The sequence below is a fragment of the Protopterus annectens genome, chromosome 6.part0, assembly GCF_019279795.1.
Source record: "Protopterus annectens isolate FY-2018-M chromosome 6.part0, PAN1.0, whole genome shotgun sequence".
Classification (NCBI taxonomy): Eukaryota; Metazoa; Chordata; order Ceratodontiformes; family Protopteridae; genus Protopterus; species Protopterus annectens.
Window position 1 is genome coordinate 1,426,045,338 of NC_056737.1, and position 20,612 is coordinate 1,426,065,949.

The window sequence follows — 20,612 nt, forward strand, 5'->3', positions numbered from 1 at the left end:
ACACTGAGCCTTCCCCCTTAGCAACCATTATTCACTGGCCATGTTGTCTTCTGCCTGCCATTGAGTATAATGGCAAAATACTGATTTTGGTTAGAAGGCTAATTTCAAAATTAAAACGTATTTTTTTTCCTGAATGGTTTGGCATGCCTATAGCCATATATTTGGTCATTTGCATGCCTTATACATACTATACACCCTTTATTTGGAGCTGTCATGGCTCCGTTTTGTAGTTTTCAGAAATGTACTCGGTTACTAACGAGTACATTTCTGCAGACTACACTAGTGATGCACGGACAGCTTACAGCTTCCTGGATCACAAATTCACCTCATTTGCATGGTTTTCACCTGCAAGTGGGGTAATTTGCATCCTTGAGCTCTGTCCATGCAGGATTAGTTTAAGAGCTCGTGCACGTCCCGTGAGCTTGTTCCTGGATCGCACGCTGGCTATATTGCCGGAATTAGCTCTTAAACTAATCCTGCATGGCTTCAGCAGCTTGTTGAATCCAAGGGTATGTTTGTAAGTACAGTGATCTTAATTTCTAAACACCATGAAACTTTCAAAACAGATTTTTTCAAAAGGAAAAAAGAAATCTTAACAGAGTATCTGGCGGCTGTAGTCATAATATTAAAAACCAAATACCAGCAAAAGTGTCTAAACAAATTGCCAATATGGAATTAAGAATTAACATCAATGACAGGTAATATGTATGCATATATTTGTTAATTTATGTTTCTTTATATGTTTACAGATGTGAAACACTTATCAGACATGACCAACTGCAAAGTCAGACCCGGTTGGATAGTACAAGAAATAAAAATAACATCATATATTTTAAGCATAAAAGAAAACAGAATGATGGATGTTACAGTCATAACATAAAATAGGTTACAGCATTATGACTTTGACTGACATTAACAAATGCATTCTAATACTATGTTGCAGTAAGGCAATGTACATATTTACAAATTGTATAAATCCAAAATTGATGAAAATCAGGCAGTGAGCTGCAAAGAAAAAATAATTTTTTTTGTTTGCACTGGGGTGACTCATCTGAGTCATAGAGTGGGTTGGTGATGTAGTTCTCTTAAATTGTGGAAAGATGCAATTCTATGCATTCATAAGCATTTATGCCTTATTACACAATGCAAGTAAGCCTTGTATGTAATTAGAATTTAAATTTATGTGTTAGAAAATATTTGTCATTAAAAGGTAAGCATATTTGTTAAGAAAATAAAGGTAAAAAACAGAAGAAACACTCTATGCCAGTCTAAAAAAGGCATGTGTGAATTTCTGGATCTGTAAATGAGTCAATGGTAAGCTGGGGACGGGAACACAAACCGCAGTTTAAAAAGGAGCAGGAAGAGCAGGCATGGTTTGGTTCTTTGTCCAACACAACATTCAACAGGAGAAACATCTCTGCCATATCCAGTTTATAGTCCCCAAAATCCATTTGAATCTGCCACCAGTATCATATCCATAGCCGGCATTAGGCACTCGCTAAACCTGCAACCTTTTCTCAATATAAGTCAGAGCCCTCACTGGTGTACGACCATCGAGATGATACTGTATTTTCCCTGCAACTGTAGATTTTTATACTTTGTGTGAATGTATTATCTTTATCTTATATTGTTGTCATGCAGCTTTTCTCCCCAGGACTCCATTGAAAATGGGCTCTTCCTGGACCAATGGACTATCCAGGAACACAAACTGTAAAATAAATAAAATAAAAAATAAAAAAAATTGCAGGGAGATATCAATGTTTCAGCAGTAAAATCTCAGTTAAGAGATTAAGGTTTGTGTTTGCATTTTTCCCCTTGTGCTTCCTCCTTCCTGACTCAAGAGGTGACTTTGGCAAAAGCTGCAATCCATCAGGTCTGCTTTAGGACCTGCTTGCCTGCATCTTTAAAAGTTTTTCTTTTTTTTTTAAACTGATGACACTGACATGAAGAAAGGACCTGATTGGTCCAGATGAGCTTGTAGCACTTCTGCATCCACTGAGATTTGCCTTTAGAAAGACATGCTGCAAGCTTTGCTTTCCTAGTGTTTACTAGTAAAGAGTTAAGATATGTAGAGTTTATATTGGATTTGGGGTTGAGGAGCAAATGATCAAGGGATTGGGCAATCATTTCTTACTAGGAGCTTTAAAACTATGCTTTCAAGTGCAAAACAATTTACTCAAAATAAAAAAAAAACTGTCCTTTCCATGACAAAAGAAAACTCTTGTGGAAAACATGTCAGTCTGCCATCAGGGTGAGCATGCCTGGCCAGGTTATCTATGGTACCACAAGTTTGCATAAGCAGAAGTTTAATAAACACTAACTTTAATGTAAGCAGATACCATCTAGCAAGCAAATAGTAAAATTGACAGAATAGTTATGAAAAGAGTAGTTGAGCAAAGAAGAAAATTAGATATCACACTCAAGTTGTGCACATGTGCAGAAGTCTAAGCCAGTTTAGAGCGAGTGGGGGTAGTGAAATAAACATGCAACAGTAATATGAATAAAACAAGGATAGGCTAGTGTTGGTAATTTGCAAGGAAACGTTGGAAGGAGCATGCTGGTTGGTAAGGAGCATGTGACAGGAAGAAGGATCAAGTGTCTTTTCAAATATTTGTAGCTTATCGTGACATTCATGAAGAGCCTCAGTGTGATGTCTTCATGAATGTCACAATAAACTTATTTCAGGTGGTAGTGCATCATAGAGTTTAGCGATAGAGATTAAAGAAGCTAAAACAGACAAAGTAGAGAGTGAAGTGGGAGCCTGGAGAGTAAAAGAACATTTGTCACCTAAAATTATAGGATGAAAGTCAAAACAGAGTTTTAAAGTTAGTTGGGGTAACATATTGAGGCAGATAATTTTGTGGATGAGACAGAGTAGAGTGAATGAGAGGTTCTATCTCTAGCCTTTCTCCTTTCACATAAGTTCATAATAAACACATTAATACTGTCAACACTTTCATATAATCTTAGTGTTCACCACCATGACCCATCACTCTCAGTGACAGTATATAGAAACCATCTCAATAGCAATGTAAATCAGTACTTGTGTTACAAATGTATCCCACATTCATACCCTCAGAGAATGTGAAAGCACAGGGAAAAGCATTACTCAGACCAAATCAGAATATAATATAATTCTTCTCACTTGCACATCCACAAACCTTCAAGCTTTCTTCAGCCAGATCAATAGATGAATCCTTCTGTCACTCAGATATGACAATACCTCAGCTCTTACACTCCTATATTTAGCTCTAGGCAAGGCAATGCTAAGCAATGTTCCTTTGTATATGGCATATGTAGCGATGGTAGGTATGTATTAATGTTCATTCAAATAGCTGGCAGAGTGTTTTGACCTAAATTAGTTGAGGATACTTAGAGATGTGGTAGTCTAGTCATTACTATTACATCCCTGCAACAACAAAAGGAAGAAGTAAATATTGCATCTATAGTCACATCTAGACTCTGAACAAATTGGTTGTATTACAGCCATATCAGACTCCAGGCACCAGCAAACCATGCAGTTGCTGGGGGGACCCGGACCACAGCAAGTCTTATTTTGACATTTTGTAACGTCAGTAAAACCAACAAAAGCCAGTACAGCAAGCTTGTGTACTTAATAAATCAGGTGAATTATAGTAAGTCTTATTTATATCACGAGTGCAGAAAACAGGAACTGATGAAAATACAAAACCAGACCACGGAGACCTTGTACAAGCAGCAGGCAAACCAAGCGTAATCTTAACGAGTTTTTATTTATTACAAACGTTTTCGCCACACAGCAGTATGGCTTCCTCAGAGAAAAACATTTAACAATGAGGTAAAGCGCATGCCCCTTGTAATAAATAAAAACTCGTTAAGATTACGCTTGGTTTGCCTGCTGCTTGTACAAGGTCTCCGTGGTCTTATTTATATCACCTTTAAAACTGAAATATACTTCTGGTTATAGTAATTGTATTTTGTCAAATAGGCCTCATGGTTTGATTTAATATTTTAGCACTGATACAGTGTACTTGGCTTAATTCAATTCTTCTGGTGGACATTCTCTGCACCAAAACTAACATCATAGCCAGCTTTAGGCACCTGCAATACTCATGGCTGTAGCGGGGGCCCCTTTAATCATCCTTGACTGTGTGGTTCATAGGTTCATAGGTTCATAATAGGCTATCTGCCCTAGGGCATTTATAAGCCTAGCCAGAATGTGTTTGGCTTTCACTACCCATTTTAAATTTATTTTGCTATGCCCTTTTTCGAGGTTAGTATACTGTGCCTCTGTCTAACAGTGACACAGAAGTGATACCCGGGGTAAACCTACGATCTCCCATCCACTCATCAAGATTCCTCTCGAAGAGAGTCAATGAGGGACTCTGCCTAACCTGGACTGGGATTTTATTCCAGAGTGAAGGGAGCCTCTGGGTTATGAATCTGTCCCTCCAGCATGTCCTATTTATTTCAGTGCTGAGGTTCAAGTCTCGAGCGTAGCTCGATGGGATTTGGATTTTCTGAGGTGCAGCATGTCCATTAATTCCGAGTTGGACATGGCTTTATATGTCAGGCACAGATCGCCTCAGAACAGGCGGTATGCCACTGAGTAGAGCTGGAGTTTCTTTAACCGGGCAGCATATGGCATCTGTTTGAGCCCTTTGATCCTCTTGGTGAGGTACTTTTGGGGTCTTTCCAGTTGCTGCAGGTGTCTGGTAAGGTACATTCCAAAAGGGACATTGTACTCAATTATGGGCCTGATGAGGGATGAGTAAAGAGGCACGATGACCTCCCCTAATCTAGATGTGAATCCCTTCATGATTAGGTGGGGTATATAAAATGTTTTTCTAACCACTTTGGCCACGTGGTTGTCAAATGAGAGATTGCTATCAACTTGGGTCCCCAGGTCCCTAATGACTTCTTCTGTACTTAATGGATTACCACCTATGTGGTAAGTTGTGGGCACTTTGATTTTGCCAAAGGGGATGACTATACACTTTTTGGCATTTAGCTTGAGGCCATGGCTCTGGCACCAGTTGTCTGTTTCTATGAGGCCCTTTTGGAGGGATGCTTGTGTTGGCTGGAGAGTTGATTATGGCACCCAGTTTGCAGTCATCTTCAAACTTGGTCAGCCACAGTCCTTCCATGTTGGCCTGTACCTCCGAGAAATATATACCGAACAAGAGAGGTCCCAGGACTGAGCCTTGTGGGACACCACTTGTAACTGGTTTGGAGTCTGACATGGCTCCAGCAATTCTAACCATGTGGGTTCTGTCCTTGAGCCAGTTTGCAATCCATCTAGTGACATAGGAGTTTATATTTAAGCTGGTGAGCTTATCTATAATGCCTGAGTGGGGTATTGTATCGAAGGCTTTTGCGAGGTCCAGGTAGGCTGTGTGGACCACCTTCCCCTCGTCAATGGCCTTGGTGACTGTTTCAAAGAAATCAACCAGGTTTAAGAGGCAGGATCTGCCATTAACAAAGCCGAACTGGGTAGGATCCAGTGTATGTAGGTCCCCAATATCTTTATTTATGAGGTCCATGATGATCCTTTCCATAGCTTTGCAGACCAAGCTAGTCAGGCTTATGGGGCAATAGTTTCCAGGATCTATTGAGGCACCACCTTTATGGAGAGGGACCACTGAGGCTCTTTTAATCATCCTTGACTGTGTGTTAGCACTCAAAATGCCTGGTGCTACATGCCAAAAAAAAGTCTGAAAATCCAGGAGAACTGTGACTCTCAGGCATCGTCCTTCTTCTTTACTTTCTTTTTTGGAGGGGGCAAGCCCCCTGCACTGTCCGCACCCCAAAACTTATATACCAACTACAAAATTGCCATATGTCAGAGAAATGGGAATATTCCTAGAAATGGCCATATGAGCCTTAGTATATGTAAGTCTGCTTTCTTGGCCATTTAGTCTTCATATTTCAGGACTCACTCTAAAGGATCCCGACATTTCAAATGGTTACCCTGCCTGTAATAATAACTTATTTACCAGCAAATCAAACTTTTTTTATGGGGGAGACAGATAAATTATGAGGCAAAAATCAGCAACAGTCTGTGAAATCAGGGACAGTGACAGGTATGTATCACTCTTGAATAAGATAAAAAAGTGACTTACCCCTGCTTGATAACTGCTAAATACCAGCTATTGATTGGGTGAGGCAGTACTAGTGTTGCACAATGTACTGCTGTTTGCTGAAACAAGTACAAAACTAGTATCACTATAACTTATATGTGTGTGTGTGTGTGTGGGGGAGGGGGATGTTGTAGTGTAAGAGTAACAAGCTGGCTATGATGTATTTCACTTCTAACGCAGACATTATCAACACTGCTATGGGGGATGAGTGGCTCCAGTGTACTTTAAAGTAACAAGCTGGCAATATTTTCTTATACTTGTCATTACAAACATAGACCTCACACATGATATACAGCTATCTATTAGCAGGAAGAGGATGTGTGAAAGCAACTGTTCTTTGTCACTATGGTGTGTGAGTAGCACTGCAATCTCAGAGTGCTTTGCACTGGTTGAGTTCTTGGATATGTAAAGTCTGCATACCTTCCCTTATCTATGTGAGTGTCTATTCATATGCTTTGGTAAACCTCAGCACCTCAAACACATGCAGCATGTGAAATGGAATTCCTCTCATTTCCCTGAGGGTGAATGTGCAGTGTGTGTGCACACACATGTGTGTACAGATATCAATGATTTTCACCCGTCCACACACGGTAATCCTGGGACATATATATTACAATTATATGTTCATAGGTAAATACTAAGCTATCAGTTTATAGACTATTACAACCCTAGCTAATAACCAGAGATGAGAATTAAACCCTGTACTTTGTGTCTGGTAGGTAAAAACCTTAAACCTTATGCCAAGTCTACCCCCTCCTCTTGGCAGTAGCAAAAATGTAGTTGACAAGTAATTATATGTTAAAAATAAAGCATAAAATATATCACAGAACATTCAGACACATGCATCTTCTAGGAGTCTGGTGGTCCCCACATCCAGACTGTTTAAATGGATTTTGACATGGACGTAGTGGTAGCCTTTGCCCTCACTCGCACCCATTCTAAAACTAGCCTGCTCAGATGTGTGAGAACCGAAGGTTGCTATAGGTTATGTGAGGGGTACTGGAGATTGTGTGGTTTTCAATTTAATTTTCATCACAGTCATACCTTACAGGTATGCACAGGAGCTCATTATAACTTGTGTTTGGGCTGGGGGATAGTGTGGTAATTGCTTCTTTTACCTTTTTCATAGACCTCAGATGTATACAAACAAGGTCACTATAGCTTGTGTAGGGACAGTGCACTGTATGGGAGTGACAAAGTGGAATAAATCAGTGTAATCATTATTTTTTCACTTTCCTCACAATCACACATCAGGCATGTATACCGATGGCTGTCTTTGGGGGGCAGGGATGAGATGTGAGGAGGCATGCTATTTATATGTATGAGAGTGGTCACTTAAAATACATGACTTAGGCCATTTGAATCAGATGAATGCGCAGGTAGTGACTGTCTTTTGTGGGTGGGAGTGCTAGGGAGGCAGGCAGTATTCCCAGACAGGATTTGTGTATCCCCAAAACAATACAATTGTCTTGTCAGTTTACTATGAAATGCTATTATATCAGCTGTAAACATTAAGCTTTGGAAACAACTTATGTCTACCTTGAAAAAAAAGACTGAAATTCTTTCTTACTCATGATTTTTGCTCATGGCATCATTGGATTAAAAGGTTATTGAAATACTCTAAAATGCATCCTAGAGTATCTATAGGCTTCTGGGGGTCCCAGGTTAATTGAGTTATTTACTATTTGGTAATTACTACACTGTTTTATTCAGAAAAGGGGGGGGGTTGAAAGGATGCAAGGAAAACAAAAGTTGAACAGCAACAGTAAATGTCTGCACTTAATCATAATTTCTGGTCAAGTTATCTTCGAATGAAAAGATTGTGTAAAAAGAAAACAAAAACTTTCAATATGCTCTGAAATGAATTTTAAATTCATGACTTCTTAAAAAGCTGAAGACTAAGGCAAAATGTGAGAAAAGGAAGTAAAAAGTAAAGTACATGGTGTGGGATGCCCAAAATGGGGTAAAATAGAGGGACACTGGAGGATGTGTGTGGAGGAGGTGTAAGAAACCAATGTCAGTGCCTAGGGTGCCATTTTGCCTAAGTCCAGCCCTGTACATACAGGAGTTGTAACATGTCATTGTCAGTAAGTGTAAATGTCCCTTTGTGAGATGGGCTAACATAGTGTGGTGCACAGGCCTACCAGAATGTAAGAACATTGTAGCTACAAGTCAGTCTGTCTGTTACTCCTAAAACTTTACAGCATGAACAGAGGCTGCTTAGGAGGGGTGGCAATGACAGGGTGATAATTAGACTGGATTTGCTGATTGGGGCCCCAAAATGACATTTGCTAGGTGCCCACAAAAAGCTAACACCAGCCCTGAGCACATCCAATCAGATTTTACAGAAGTGGAATGGTATAGAGAACCAGACCTTTTGGTTATCCATTGGGAACCCAGAAAGCTTCTAGGGAGGTTTGTATGGAAGAGCTTCAATTTCAGTTGTATTTATTTATTTGATTACTCATTTATTTACTAATTGGTTAGATAGAAACCACTTAAGGCTCACAAACAAACAATTGTCTATTATCAGATGTGCATGGGTGCTCTTTTCTATTTAATTGCTAAATTTAACACATTAAAGCATTTCAGCACATGGGAATAAATATTAGGTCTTCAGGAAATAATTCTTTGGTTGCTTGTTAATTTAGTCATACTTAATCAGTGCTACATACTTACCTAGTTTAATTCACTGAATAAATCACTAGAAATTGCAGTTTAGAAAATTCATCACTTAAATTCTAGCTCTAGTTTCACCAAGATCTGTTTAACACTTTATATAGTTGTACTTTTGCTTGTAATATTACATCAAAAAATTATCAGAATAATGTGAGTTTATTTCAGTGTGAACTTACCTGCTGTATATAAAATAATTCCCTTACTTCTGTATGTGATTCGATGTTGTGCAGTGTAACACACACAACTGTAGACTCCACGATCATTTACTGTGACATTTGAAATGACATACTGAATCGGAGACTCAGCTGATGAATTTGAACGATGTCCTATAAATACATCGAAGTTATAGAACCAGCACTGTGTATATGAGCTATCACTGTTACTGCTACATTCCATAGTTACTTTACTGCCGAAGTCATATTTCCTCAGATGGGGTATCAGTTCCAGATGTGGCCATTCCTGAAACGCTGCAAGAAAAAAATATAAGAAATAATTTTAACTGAATAAAACAAAAGCATCAGAATAACTATACTAGTACAAACTTGATACAACTTATTACCAATAGGAAAATGCCGAATACCCACATTGAATCTTTAAAATATTTGCTTGTTGTATAATAAAGCTCTAGTTAAATCATAGAACTGGATCTCAAACAGCTATAGCATAATGATAAACTTTAGAAACGTATAGCATAATGATGCATAGAATCTCAATAAGTATCAAATCAGTGGTGTACATACCTTCCTTTGGGGGAAGAGTCAATGGGAGTTCCAGAGACTGAAATAAAGGAGCATTTTGGTGGCAGTGGGAATTCCAGATGCATTTATATATACATAAATATATATATAGCTAGATACATACTTACATACATACATACATACACACACGAACGCACACACACACACACACACACACACACAGATATATATATATATATATATATATATATATATATATATAAATAAAATGGTTTACTATTATTTTGCCAAATTAAACAATGGCAAATTGCTACTAATTCAAAATAAAAACGGGAAATTTATAATGCTGAACACAAATAAAGTCGAACTCCGAAGTGGTGAATGTTCTAATTTGACATAATTCAAACATTCACTACACTTCTGGTAACAGTAGTACTGTGACTTGCACAGTAGAAAACGTGCTTGCAGAGGGTCAAGCCAACCTGCAACCCACACCTTCTATTACTTAAATATAAAAACTCCGCGATCGCACTATAGTGAGGGAAAGGGTACATTTCCCAATCCTCACTATAGTGCAATCTGCATCACAATGTCAACCTTACAACACTGAATGCTGTATTGTATTCGCTGTTGTAAGGCTCGACATTGCAGCATTAATATTTATTATTATTATTATTTTACATTTGTTAACCGGGATGGTCCGACTGGATACATGTCCTTTTTCAGCGGAGGCCTGGGGAGAAAAGCTCCAACAGAGTTACATTGATAATTAGGTACAGTAAATGAGCTGAAAGAACTTAACAAAAACATAGGCTATTTACATACAAGTACAAGACTGCCATTACTATTTCTGAGATTACTACAAATTCATTTTTTCATTGTGTGAAGCAGAACGTTTGCACAAATGTAACTCGCATGAAATGCGATTGACAAAATGATGTACAGCCTGTACAGCCATATATATATATATATATATATATATATATATATATATATATATATATATATATGTAGGATCTATATTATATCTTCGAAGAGTCAGTTCAGCGAATGGTATTTTACATCAAAATGCTGTTCAGCGAACTGACACTTCAAGGATATAATATAGACTCATATGTATATATATATATATATATATATATATATATATATAAACACACACACACACACACACACACACACACACACACACACAAACACACACAAATATGGGTCTATATTAGGAGAACAAAAACCTGACTGAGTGAAGGTCAGTTGAGTGACACAGAAAGAGCAAAAACCACTAATATTGAACCAGAGAATCTAAACAGGTAAAAGACGTAAACTTTCACTAAGTGTTTTATGCAGGGGGGCAAGACCTCCTGCACCCCCCACACCCCACCTACTTAAATATACCAACTCTGAGATCGCACTACATTGAAGTAAAGGAATGAATTCCCTATGGCGATCTCCGTTCATTCTTGCAATATTACCGGTTTCCACTCTTTCTATGTCGCTCAACTGGCATTCGCTCAGTCAGGTTTTCGTTCTCTTAATATAGACCCTATATATATATATATATATATATATATATATATATATAGATATATATATATATATATATATATATATATATGTATATATATATATATGGGTCTACTTGAATGACCGAAGCACCACGTCACCGACACTTGGAAGACCGAGACGGAACGACCGAACAGGTAGGTTACCGAAAACGTGATATCCCGACAGCTGAGAGACCGACAACGGCAGCGTGTGAGGGCGATACCGTAAGTGTGCGAAAGTGAAAGATTTAGGATTGGGGAGCGGACAGGTAAGTGTACGATAGTGAGGGATTTTAGGTTAGGGTGTGGGAAAGGTGAGTGTGCGGTAGTGTCGGACTAAGGGTTCCGGTGAGGTAAGTGTGTGGAAGTGACGTAGAGCAGTGTAGGGAAGGGTTAAGTGTGTCAGGGTTAGAATGCGGGTGGAGTGAGTGTGCGATAGTGACGGGCTGAATGTTTTAGGGTGGGTTAAGTGAGTTAGGGTTAGAGTGCAGGTAGGGTAAGTGTGCGATACTGACGGTGTTGAGGTTTAGGGGTGGGTTAAGTGAGTTAGGGTGCAGGTAGGGTAAGTGTGCGATAGTGACGGTGTTGAGGTTTAGGGGTGGGTTAAGTGAGTTAGGGTTAGGTGCGGGTTGGGTAAGTGTCTGCAGTGTCGGACGTTAGGGTTAGGGTTTAGGTTAAGGTTAGTGGATATGTTATTGTGTGCAATGTGTAGTTGACGTTTTTTGTGTCGGTGTAGTGGTGTTCGGTTTTTTGAGTTGTTGGTGTTGTGTGTTTTCGGTTGTTTGGGGTCGGTAACTTGTGTGTCGGTGAATCGGAAGTTCGGTGATAGAAAGTAGACCCATATAGACCCAAGTGGTCCCAATAACAATGAGCTCTCCACACAATTATGTATTGCCTTTGAGGTTGTGGACATAGCTAAAAAATGCCTTATGGTTGTCCTTGGCATTGGAGGCCAAATTTACCTCAACTTTGGCTTTGGTAGACTTTAATTGTCCTCTGAGTTTTTTTATTTTGTTGATAGTGCTTTTGATCCTGCTGGGTGGTGCACCTCCTAATTTTTTGCCACAATTTTCTTCCTTTTGTTATACAGCCTGTTGATATTTTGATAATTATTAATACAGCAGTCATTATGAGCAGTTTGAATATCAGCAGTCTCTTGATCTGCACATAAACCAAAACAGGAGGAATAGCCACAGACTTAGAAGATTCTGACTGTAGCAATTCATAGTACCTCTTATGGATATCAGAGACCTGACACAATCTCACTTAAAAATAATTTCATCATCCTAGAGATTGTGTCCCCAAAGGAAATTTCCTCAAAAGGAACATCAGGATTAATAGATTCCAGACCCTTGCCTTATCTGCAAAGCCATGGAGAGGATCATAATGGACCTCATAAATAAAGACATAGGGAATTTGCAGACTTTGGATCCATCCCAGTTTGGCTTTGTCAAAGGCAGATCATTGGTTGACTTTTTCGAAACAGTCACCAAAGCCATTGATGAGGGAAAGGCAGTCCATACAGCCTACCTCGATCTGGCGAAGGCCTTCGATACAATACCCCACTCGGGTATCATTGAAAAACTCATCAGCTTAAATGTTAACCCATACATCACAAGATGGGTTGCAAACTGGCTGAGTGACAGAACCCACAGGGTCAGAGTTGCTGGCGCCATGTCAGACTCAAAGCCTGTCACAAGTGGTGTACCACAGGGCTCAGTCCTGGGCCCACTCTTGTTTGGCATCTACTTTTCAGTACAAGCAAACACAGGAGGGTTATGGCTGACAAAGTTTGCAGATGACTGCAAACTGGGCCACAGTAGAAAACACATCTGACACAGATATCCTTCAGAAGGGTCTCACAGAAACGGATAACTGGTGCCAGAGCCATGGCCTAAAGTTAAATGCCAAAAATGCATAGTCATACCCTTCGGAAAAACAAGGTTACCCTAGCTACCAAATAGGTGGCAATCCACTGAGCACAGAAGAAGTTATCAGGGACCTGGGGACCCAGGTTGATAGTAGTCTGTCATTCGACACCCATGTAGCTAAAGTAGTTAGGAAGACCTTCTACATTGCCCACCTTATCATGAAGGGATTCTCATCTAGATCAAGGGAGGTCATAGTCTCCCTATACTCATCACTCATCAGACCAATGATTGAGTACAATGCCCCATTCGGAATGTATCTGACCCGACACTTGCAGCAGCTGGAGAGGCCACAAAAGTTCCTCACCAAAAGGATAAAGGGTCTCAAACATCTGTCCTATGCTGCCCGACTGAAAGAACTCCAGCTCTATTCAGTCACTTACCGCTTGCTCAGAGGTGATCTTTGCCTAACATACAAGGCCATGTCAAACCCAGATTTGATGAATATGCTTCACCTCAAAAAATCTAGATCCGTCAGAGCCACAAGGCGGGAGACTTAAACCTCGACACGGCTATTAATAGGACGTGCTGGAGGGATAGATTCATCACCCAAAGACTCCCTATGCTGTGGAATAAAATCCCGGTATATGTGAGGCAGAGCACCTCGCTGGCCTTGTTCAAGAGAAATCTTGACCAATGGATGGGAGATCGCAGATATACCCCAGGGATTACCTCAGTGTCACTGCTCAACAGAGGCACAGCAAAATAATGGGTATAGTTCCCCATACTAAAGGGGTGGCGTAAGCCACAAAACTATGGGCTAGGCTTGTAAATGCCCTCGGGCAGATAGCCTAGTATGAACCTATGAACCTATGAACCTATGAAACCCATTCTACACCAAACTCTGGGACAGCTAAGGGGGTATATACAGTGAGGGTAATGGTACCACTCTCTGTTCAACTCTCACCTTGAGACAAATAAATGGGCCTTGGGGCTCTCTCCTCTTGGGGAACAAAAATTGGGCAATAGACTAAGTTTTGTGGTAGGCTTGTTTGTCATAAAGGAAGGGAAAAAAAGAGGCCCCAAAAATTGTTATTGACACTTTGCTAATAAATTGCCTTAAAAAATAAAACTGACAAGGGAGAGATGCAGCATACAAGGGGTTAAAGGCAGAGGTTGTGGTACTACAGGAAGTTAAGAAGAGGAAAGCAGATATTCAGAAGAGGTGGGAGACAATTGTGCGGATAGGCAAGAAACATCAATGGGGTGCTGAAAATTTCTAAGACCAACCAAGAAGGGAATGACATATAACCATGAAACTGACAAGTTATTCAACATATTCTCCCTGAAGTTCAACACAGTTTGCACACTGTGTCTCAAGTTTCTGTAACCTGCTAAAAACGTCTGAAGTCTGGTCACTGAAATGCTGCTCTGCTGCTACAATCACCTCAGAATCATGCGAGAATTGCTGCCCTTTAAAACCCTTTTTAAGGCTTGAAAACAGGAAAAAGTCAGAAGATCTGATGAGTAAGGTAGATGGTCTATACACTCAAACCCCAGTTTTGTCAAGACATCCACTGTTTTCTTGTGAATCTGTGCATTGTCTTACAAAAAGAGAACTCCTTTCTACAGGTTTCTTCTCCTTTTTTTTTCTTTTAATGCCTCCTTTGATGAGCACAGGAAATTTCAGTAGTATTCTGCATTTACTGTTTGACCCTTTGGAAGATAGTCTGTCATTACAACACCCTCCTGATCCCAAAACACTGTGGCCATGACCTTCTTTGGCCTTGGTGAACCTGAGTGCTGCCATTGCATGGACAGTTGTTTTTTCTCAGGGTCATAATGGTGTAACCATGTTTCATCAAAAGTAACCAGTCATTCCAAAATGTTGGCACCAGCTCATCAAAAATGCTATGAAATTAACTTGGAAGTGTCCACTTGACATATTTTCTCATCAGCATTCAAATATTTAGGCACCCAGTTGGCTGACAGCTTCTGCATACCCAGCATCTCATGGATTATAAACCCAGTACATTCCCTGGACATTTGTAGTATCTCGGCAATTGTTTTAGCTGATATTCACCAATCTGCCAAAATCTGGTCATGGATATGGTCAGTAATTTCAGGATTTGACACCTCCCAGACCTTGCTGCATCTTCAGTGTCAAAATCTCCATGCTGAAAGTTTGCACACCACTTCTTCACAGCTGAGTAAGAAGGGCCCTTGTCACTCAATGTTTGCATCATACATTCATGGATTTCCTTTGGAGTTTTCTTCTGCAAGAAAAGGAAGTTCATGGCGGCTTGGAGTTCAGCACTTGAAAATTCCACACGTTTCATTGACACGGTGCAGTCAATGATCTGAAACAATCTCAAAACATAGCATTTTGATTCTGCAGATTGGCACTTTGCAAGATAAAATAACCATCATTTCAGCAACAGAGACAAAATAATACTCAGAATTTAGAAAGTTGGTCTTGCTTCTAACTTTTCAAAACCTCCTACACATCTGGGACTTTCTCGGAATGCTCCTCCTCCCAGATTTGGATTTAAGTCTAAGTGATGCTAAATGACAAATAACTGACTCAGTAACCTAACCTCATAATAATGTAATTTATTATCAAACAATAGCATGCATACTACTTAATAAGAATGCAACCAACTAACTTACTAATACACTTGAGACAAGAAAATGTAATGTGCATACAGAAAACCTTTTTTGATTAATGTTTTATAACAGCAGACTATCAGAATCAATTATCTTTATGGCGTAAATATGTTAGGAAGGGAACTACAAGCAGGAGGGGGATGCTAAATGAACCATCACTTTAGCAACCAGACAGGAAATGCACAGAAAAAAAAACATCAAAAGAGAGCCATATATCTCCAGAGCCATGTTATTAATTTTTTTTGTTGGTTCTGCTAGATAGATGATTTAATTTTCTTTTGTCCATTTCTTATTTCTTCTGTCTTTTAGTTCATAGTATGAGGCATGAAGATTGACCCCGGGATTCATGAAGCTTGCGCCAGGCGCAGGCATAGCGTCGGCGAGCTAACACCAAATATGGCTGCCGAGCGATTCAGGTATGAGCTGTTTCCACATGCACTAACTGTGTAAGTCATGGCCGCACAGCTCCCGGCGCATGTATGCTAATTACCCCATGCACAGCAGCATAGCATGCTTATGAAGGTATATAGTGATTCAGGAAGTGGTGCAGGTGTAGTGTAAGCATGCAGAAATGTAAACCGAAAAAAAATGGTTTACATTTTTTTCAAACATAAAATCGGAGCCATGGCAGTGGACCAAACTCATGTAGTATACTGTTAATATATGCCAATAGCTAAATATATAGCCATTTGTATAAAAAAAATGCACAACATAAAAAAAGAACATTTAATGTCATGCCCACACTAACGCAAAGTAAAATCGCAGTGCATCAGTGCGCAAATGGGATCACAATGAAAATGTATTTATATGTAATAAAACTGCAATGTAACACATTTCATGAATTCCCCATAATAGTCAATGGCACACATGCTACACCACACCATGGCGCAAGGGTTGCTAAGGGGCTGTGACAGTGTTCTGCATGGTAACTAGGAATTAGTAGTCAATGCCATACAAATGAGACAAGTAATACTGAATCACAAAATACCCGCCGGTGTAAGGATGTACCTCACTGCGTAGCAGGACAACACCGAGGTGTGGCCTGGAGATAAAGATGACATCAAGAGAGAGGTGCACCACCTTAAATGTAAGCACATTGGAGCACAGCTAATCTGGTTTGCCTGTTGCTAAGCAAAGCCACAGGATAGGGGTGTGTTGAAGTAGCCATAGCTTTGCTTAGCTGAGAGCACACAAGGTAACTGAATGTGCATGTGAACGTGGATAAAAATGCACTCGAAACCCGGTAAACGGCTGTGCGCGGCGTGCACCAGACCTGAAACAGGAAGGATACGGGAAGAAAATAAGGAAATGCTGCAGCATGGTAATTGGAGTACAAATGAGTAATTAACACCTAGGAACCCACAGTGGGCCACTGACAACAGCTAACAAGGCTGCTAGCAGCTACCTGCAGAACAGGAAAGGGGAGGTGCCGTACTGCAAAGAAAAGAGAACTGTCACAGCAGAACAAAGCAAACTTGCAGTAGATCAGCTACATAACACATTTCACAACACAATCCTGGGTTGGGAAAGTACAAAACAAGAAAGCCAGCAGCTGGATGCATGCCTGGCAATGGGAGGGGAATCAGTTTGAAAAGTGAACTACAGGGCAATAGATGAATCATGGCAGCCAAGTGTAATTCATCACCAAAGGCCCCACAATAGCAGTACCTGCTGTAAAACCCATAATTAAGATACCCCGCAGCTGGAATTGTAAAGACACACCCAATTACACCAGCAGCATGCATAGCACAATAGTATAAAGTGTGAAAGCACCTCACACACACTTGTGTATTCCCAGACACTATGCACCATTGGTGTATACAGACAGGGAACTTTTAATATGTACATGTTAGGGGCTGCCATAGCTTTGATTCACCAGCATGTGTTGGAAACTGAAGGTGGTGTGGAAGATGATGCTGCAACCATCTCAGGCACCGGCGGAAGAGAAGAGTGTTCAGCCCCAGGGTAACCTGCCAGGGGCTACATGATCTAGAGATAGTAGAGTATTACAGGGTGGACAGGGAAACCATACAGCAACTTGTTGAGCTGTGCCGGCCATGCCTCAGAGCCAGAAATAACAGAGGAGAACCCATCCCAGTGGACACAAAGGTATGTGTAAGCTTGACAATACTAGCCACAGGTACCTTTCAAAGGCCAACTGGGGATATCATGGGGATCTTACAGGCATCAGCATCCAGGGTACTCCACCAGTTCCTGGATGCCATGTTACCACATGCCAATGAGCACATATACTTCCCCCAAATGCAGGAGGAGTTGGCCAACAATATGCTTCTCTACCACCTTCTGGCGGACTACCCAGAGGTACTGGGTGCAATAGACTGCATGCACATACACATCAAGTCACCACCCAGTTAGCAGGGTAGGCACTACATAAACCACAAGGGATACCCCTCCATCAACTGCCAAGTCATGTGCAATGCCCAGGGCATTATCATGGATGTGTGTGCTGGCAACCCTGGAAGCTATCATGACTCCCACATCTGGCATGCCTCACAGCAACACCCCATATGGCCACCTGGTGGGGGATGCTGGCTATGCACTATAAACGTGGATGGTGACTCCCATCAGAAATGCACACACACCCATGCAAGAATGCCATAATGAGGCACATGCACAAACCAGAATCATCATAGAGCATGTGTTTGGGATGCTGGAATCACGGTTCTGTTTCTTGGACATATCTGGTGGAGCCTTGCAGTACTCTCCAGGTATGTGTGCCCACATCTGCATAGTATGTGCCATGCTACACAATATGATCTTGCAGAAACAGCTGCAGCAGGGACAGAATGGTGAAGGCTCTCACAACCCGCCACCACTGCCAAGGGCCCCACAGGCACAGAGGAACTCAGACCCCGAACACCCTGTGCTAGTCCAAGTAGGCAGATGGAGGCATGCCCAGTATGCCCATGCCTTGGCAAAGAGGGAATGTATAGCACACACATTGACAGTGTAGGCATCTACCGACTGTCACCCTTCTCCACCTGCACACACAGTAAACATGGATTGCACACATGCACATGACCACCTGTAAATTGTCATAGGTTCATAGGTTCATACTAGGCTATCTGCCCTAGGGCATTTATAAGCCTAGCCCAGAGCTTTGTGGCTTTCGCCACCCCTTTAGTTTGAAGGATACTATGCCCATTATTTTGCTGTGCCTCTGTCAAGCAGTGACACTGAGGTAATCCCTGGGGTATACCTGCGATCTCCCATCCATTGGTCAAGATTTCTCTTGAACAAAGCCAGCGAGGTGCTCTGTCTCACATGTACCGGGATTTTGTTCCACAGCATAGGGAGTCTCTGGGTGATGAATCTGTCCCTCCAGCACGTCCTATTTATGACCGTGTCAAGGTTTAAGTCTCGTGCTCTTGTAGATCTGATGGATTTAGATTTTTTGAGGTGAAGCATGTTCATTAATTCCGGGTTGGACATGGCCTTGTATGTCAGGCACAGGTCACCTCTGAGCAGACGGTAAGTGACTGAGTAGAGCTGGAGTTCTTTCAGTCGGGCAGCATAGGACATATTTTTGAGACCCTTTATCCTTTTGGTGAGGAACTTTTGGGGCCTTTCCAATTGCTGCAGGTGTCGGGTCAGATACATTCCGAATGGGGCATTGTACTCAATCATCGGTCTGATGAGTGATGAGTACAGGGGAAAGATGACCTCCCCTGACCTAGATGTGAATCCCTTCATGATCAGGTGGGCAATGTAGAAGGTCTTCCTAACTACTTTGGCAACGTGGGTGTCAAATGAAAGGTTGCTGTCAACCTGGGTCCCCAGATCCCTGATAACCTCTTCAGTGCTTAGTGGATTGCCACCAATATGGTAGCTAGGGGTAACCTTGTTTTGTTTTTCCTGAAGGGTATGACTATGCATTTTTTAGCGTTTAACTTTAGGCCATGGCTCTGGCACCAGTTATCCGTTTCTATGAGACCCTTCTGAAGGATATCTGTGTCTAATGTGTTTTCAACTATGGCGCCCAGTTTGCAGTCATCTGCAAACTTTGTCAGTCATAATCCTCCTGTGCTTGCCTGTACTTCTGAAAAGTAGATGCCGAACAATTGTGGGCCCAGGACCGAGCCCTGTGGGACACCACTTGTGACAGGCTTGGAATCTGACATGGCGCCAGCAACTATGACCCTGTGGGTTCTGTCACTTAGCCAGTTTGTAACCCATCTTGTGACGTATGGGTTTACATTAAAGCTGGTGAGTTTTTCTATGATACCCGAGTGGGGTATTGTGTCAAATGTCTTTGCCAGGTCAAGGTAGGCTGTGTGGACTGCCTTGCCTTCATCAATGGCCTTGGTGACTGTTTCAAAAAAGTCAACCAAGTTTAAAAGGCATGATCTGCCCTTGACAAAGCCAAACTGGGTTTGATCCAATGTCTGCAGGTCCCCTATGTCTTTATTTATGAGTTCCATTATTATCCTCTCCATAGCTTTGCAGACCAGGCTTGTCAAGCTGATGGGACGGTAGTTTCCAGGGTCGGTGGAGGCACCGCCTTTATGTAGTGGGACCACAGTTTCCGTACGCCACTCCTTGGGTACGTATCCTGAGGTGAGGCTAAGATTAAACAGCTGCCCTAATTGCGGGTTTAGTTCCTCAATGAGTTCATGGAGCACGCAACCAGGGACACCATCTGGTCCCATGGATGCTGTGTTTTTCGCCTTGGAGAGAGCTGTTCTCACCTGAGAATTTGAGATGTTTGGGAGGCTACAATCCTCTGGTATAGATATTTTTCCTTTTGGGGGGAGGGGGGGGGAAATTTGCACTGAACATGTCAGCCAGTATGTTGGCAATGTCTGTAGGTTCGGTGATCTTTACATCATTTTGAACTAGTTCTGAACATATCTGGGAGTTTCCTCCCAGGTTTCTAACATAGCTATAAAAGGCCTTGTGGTTGTCTTTTGAGTCCTTGGCGATTTTTCTTTCAAAATTTGCCTTGGATGATTTTATGAGAGATCTTAGTTTTTTACTTATAATGATCAAGGGTGTCTTCCCTTTTAGGGATTTTGC

The 20,612-nt window shown here is 41.2% G+C and overlaps 1 protein-coding gene across 1 annotated transcript in view; it reads right to left on the reverse strand.

The window, feature by feature from the left end:
- LOC122803986 (contactin-6-like) overlaps positions 1-20,612 on the reverse strand; it is a 173,632-nt gene that overhangs the window by 35,873 nt on the left and 117,147 nt on the right. The window contains exon 3 of the mRNA XM_044073666.1: positions 8,975-9,265. Coding sequence (XP_043929601.1) covers positions 8,975-9,265 — 291 coding nt within the window. The remainder of the gene's footprint in view (positions 1-8,974; positions 9,266-20,612) is intronic.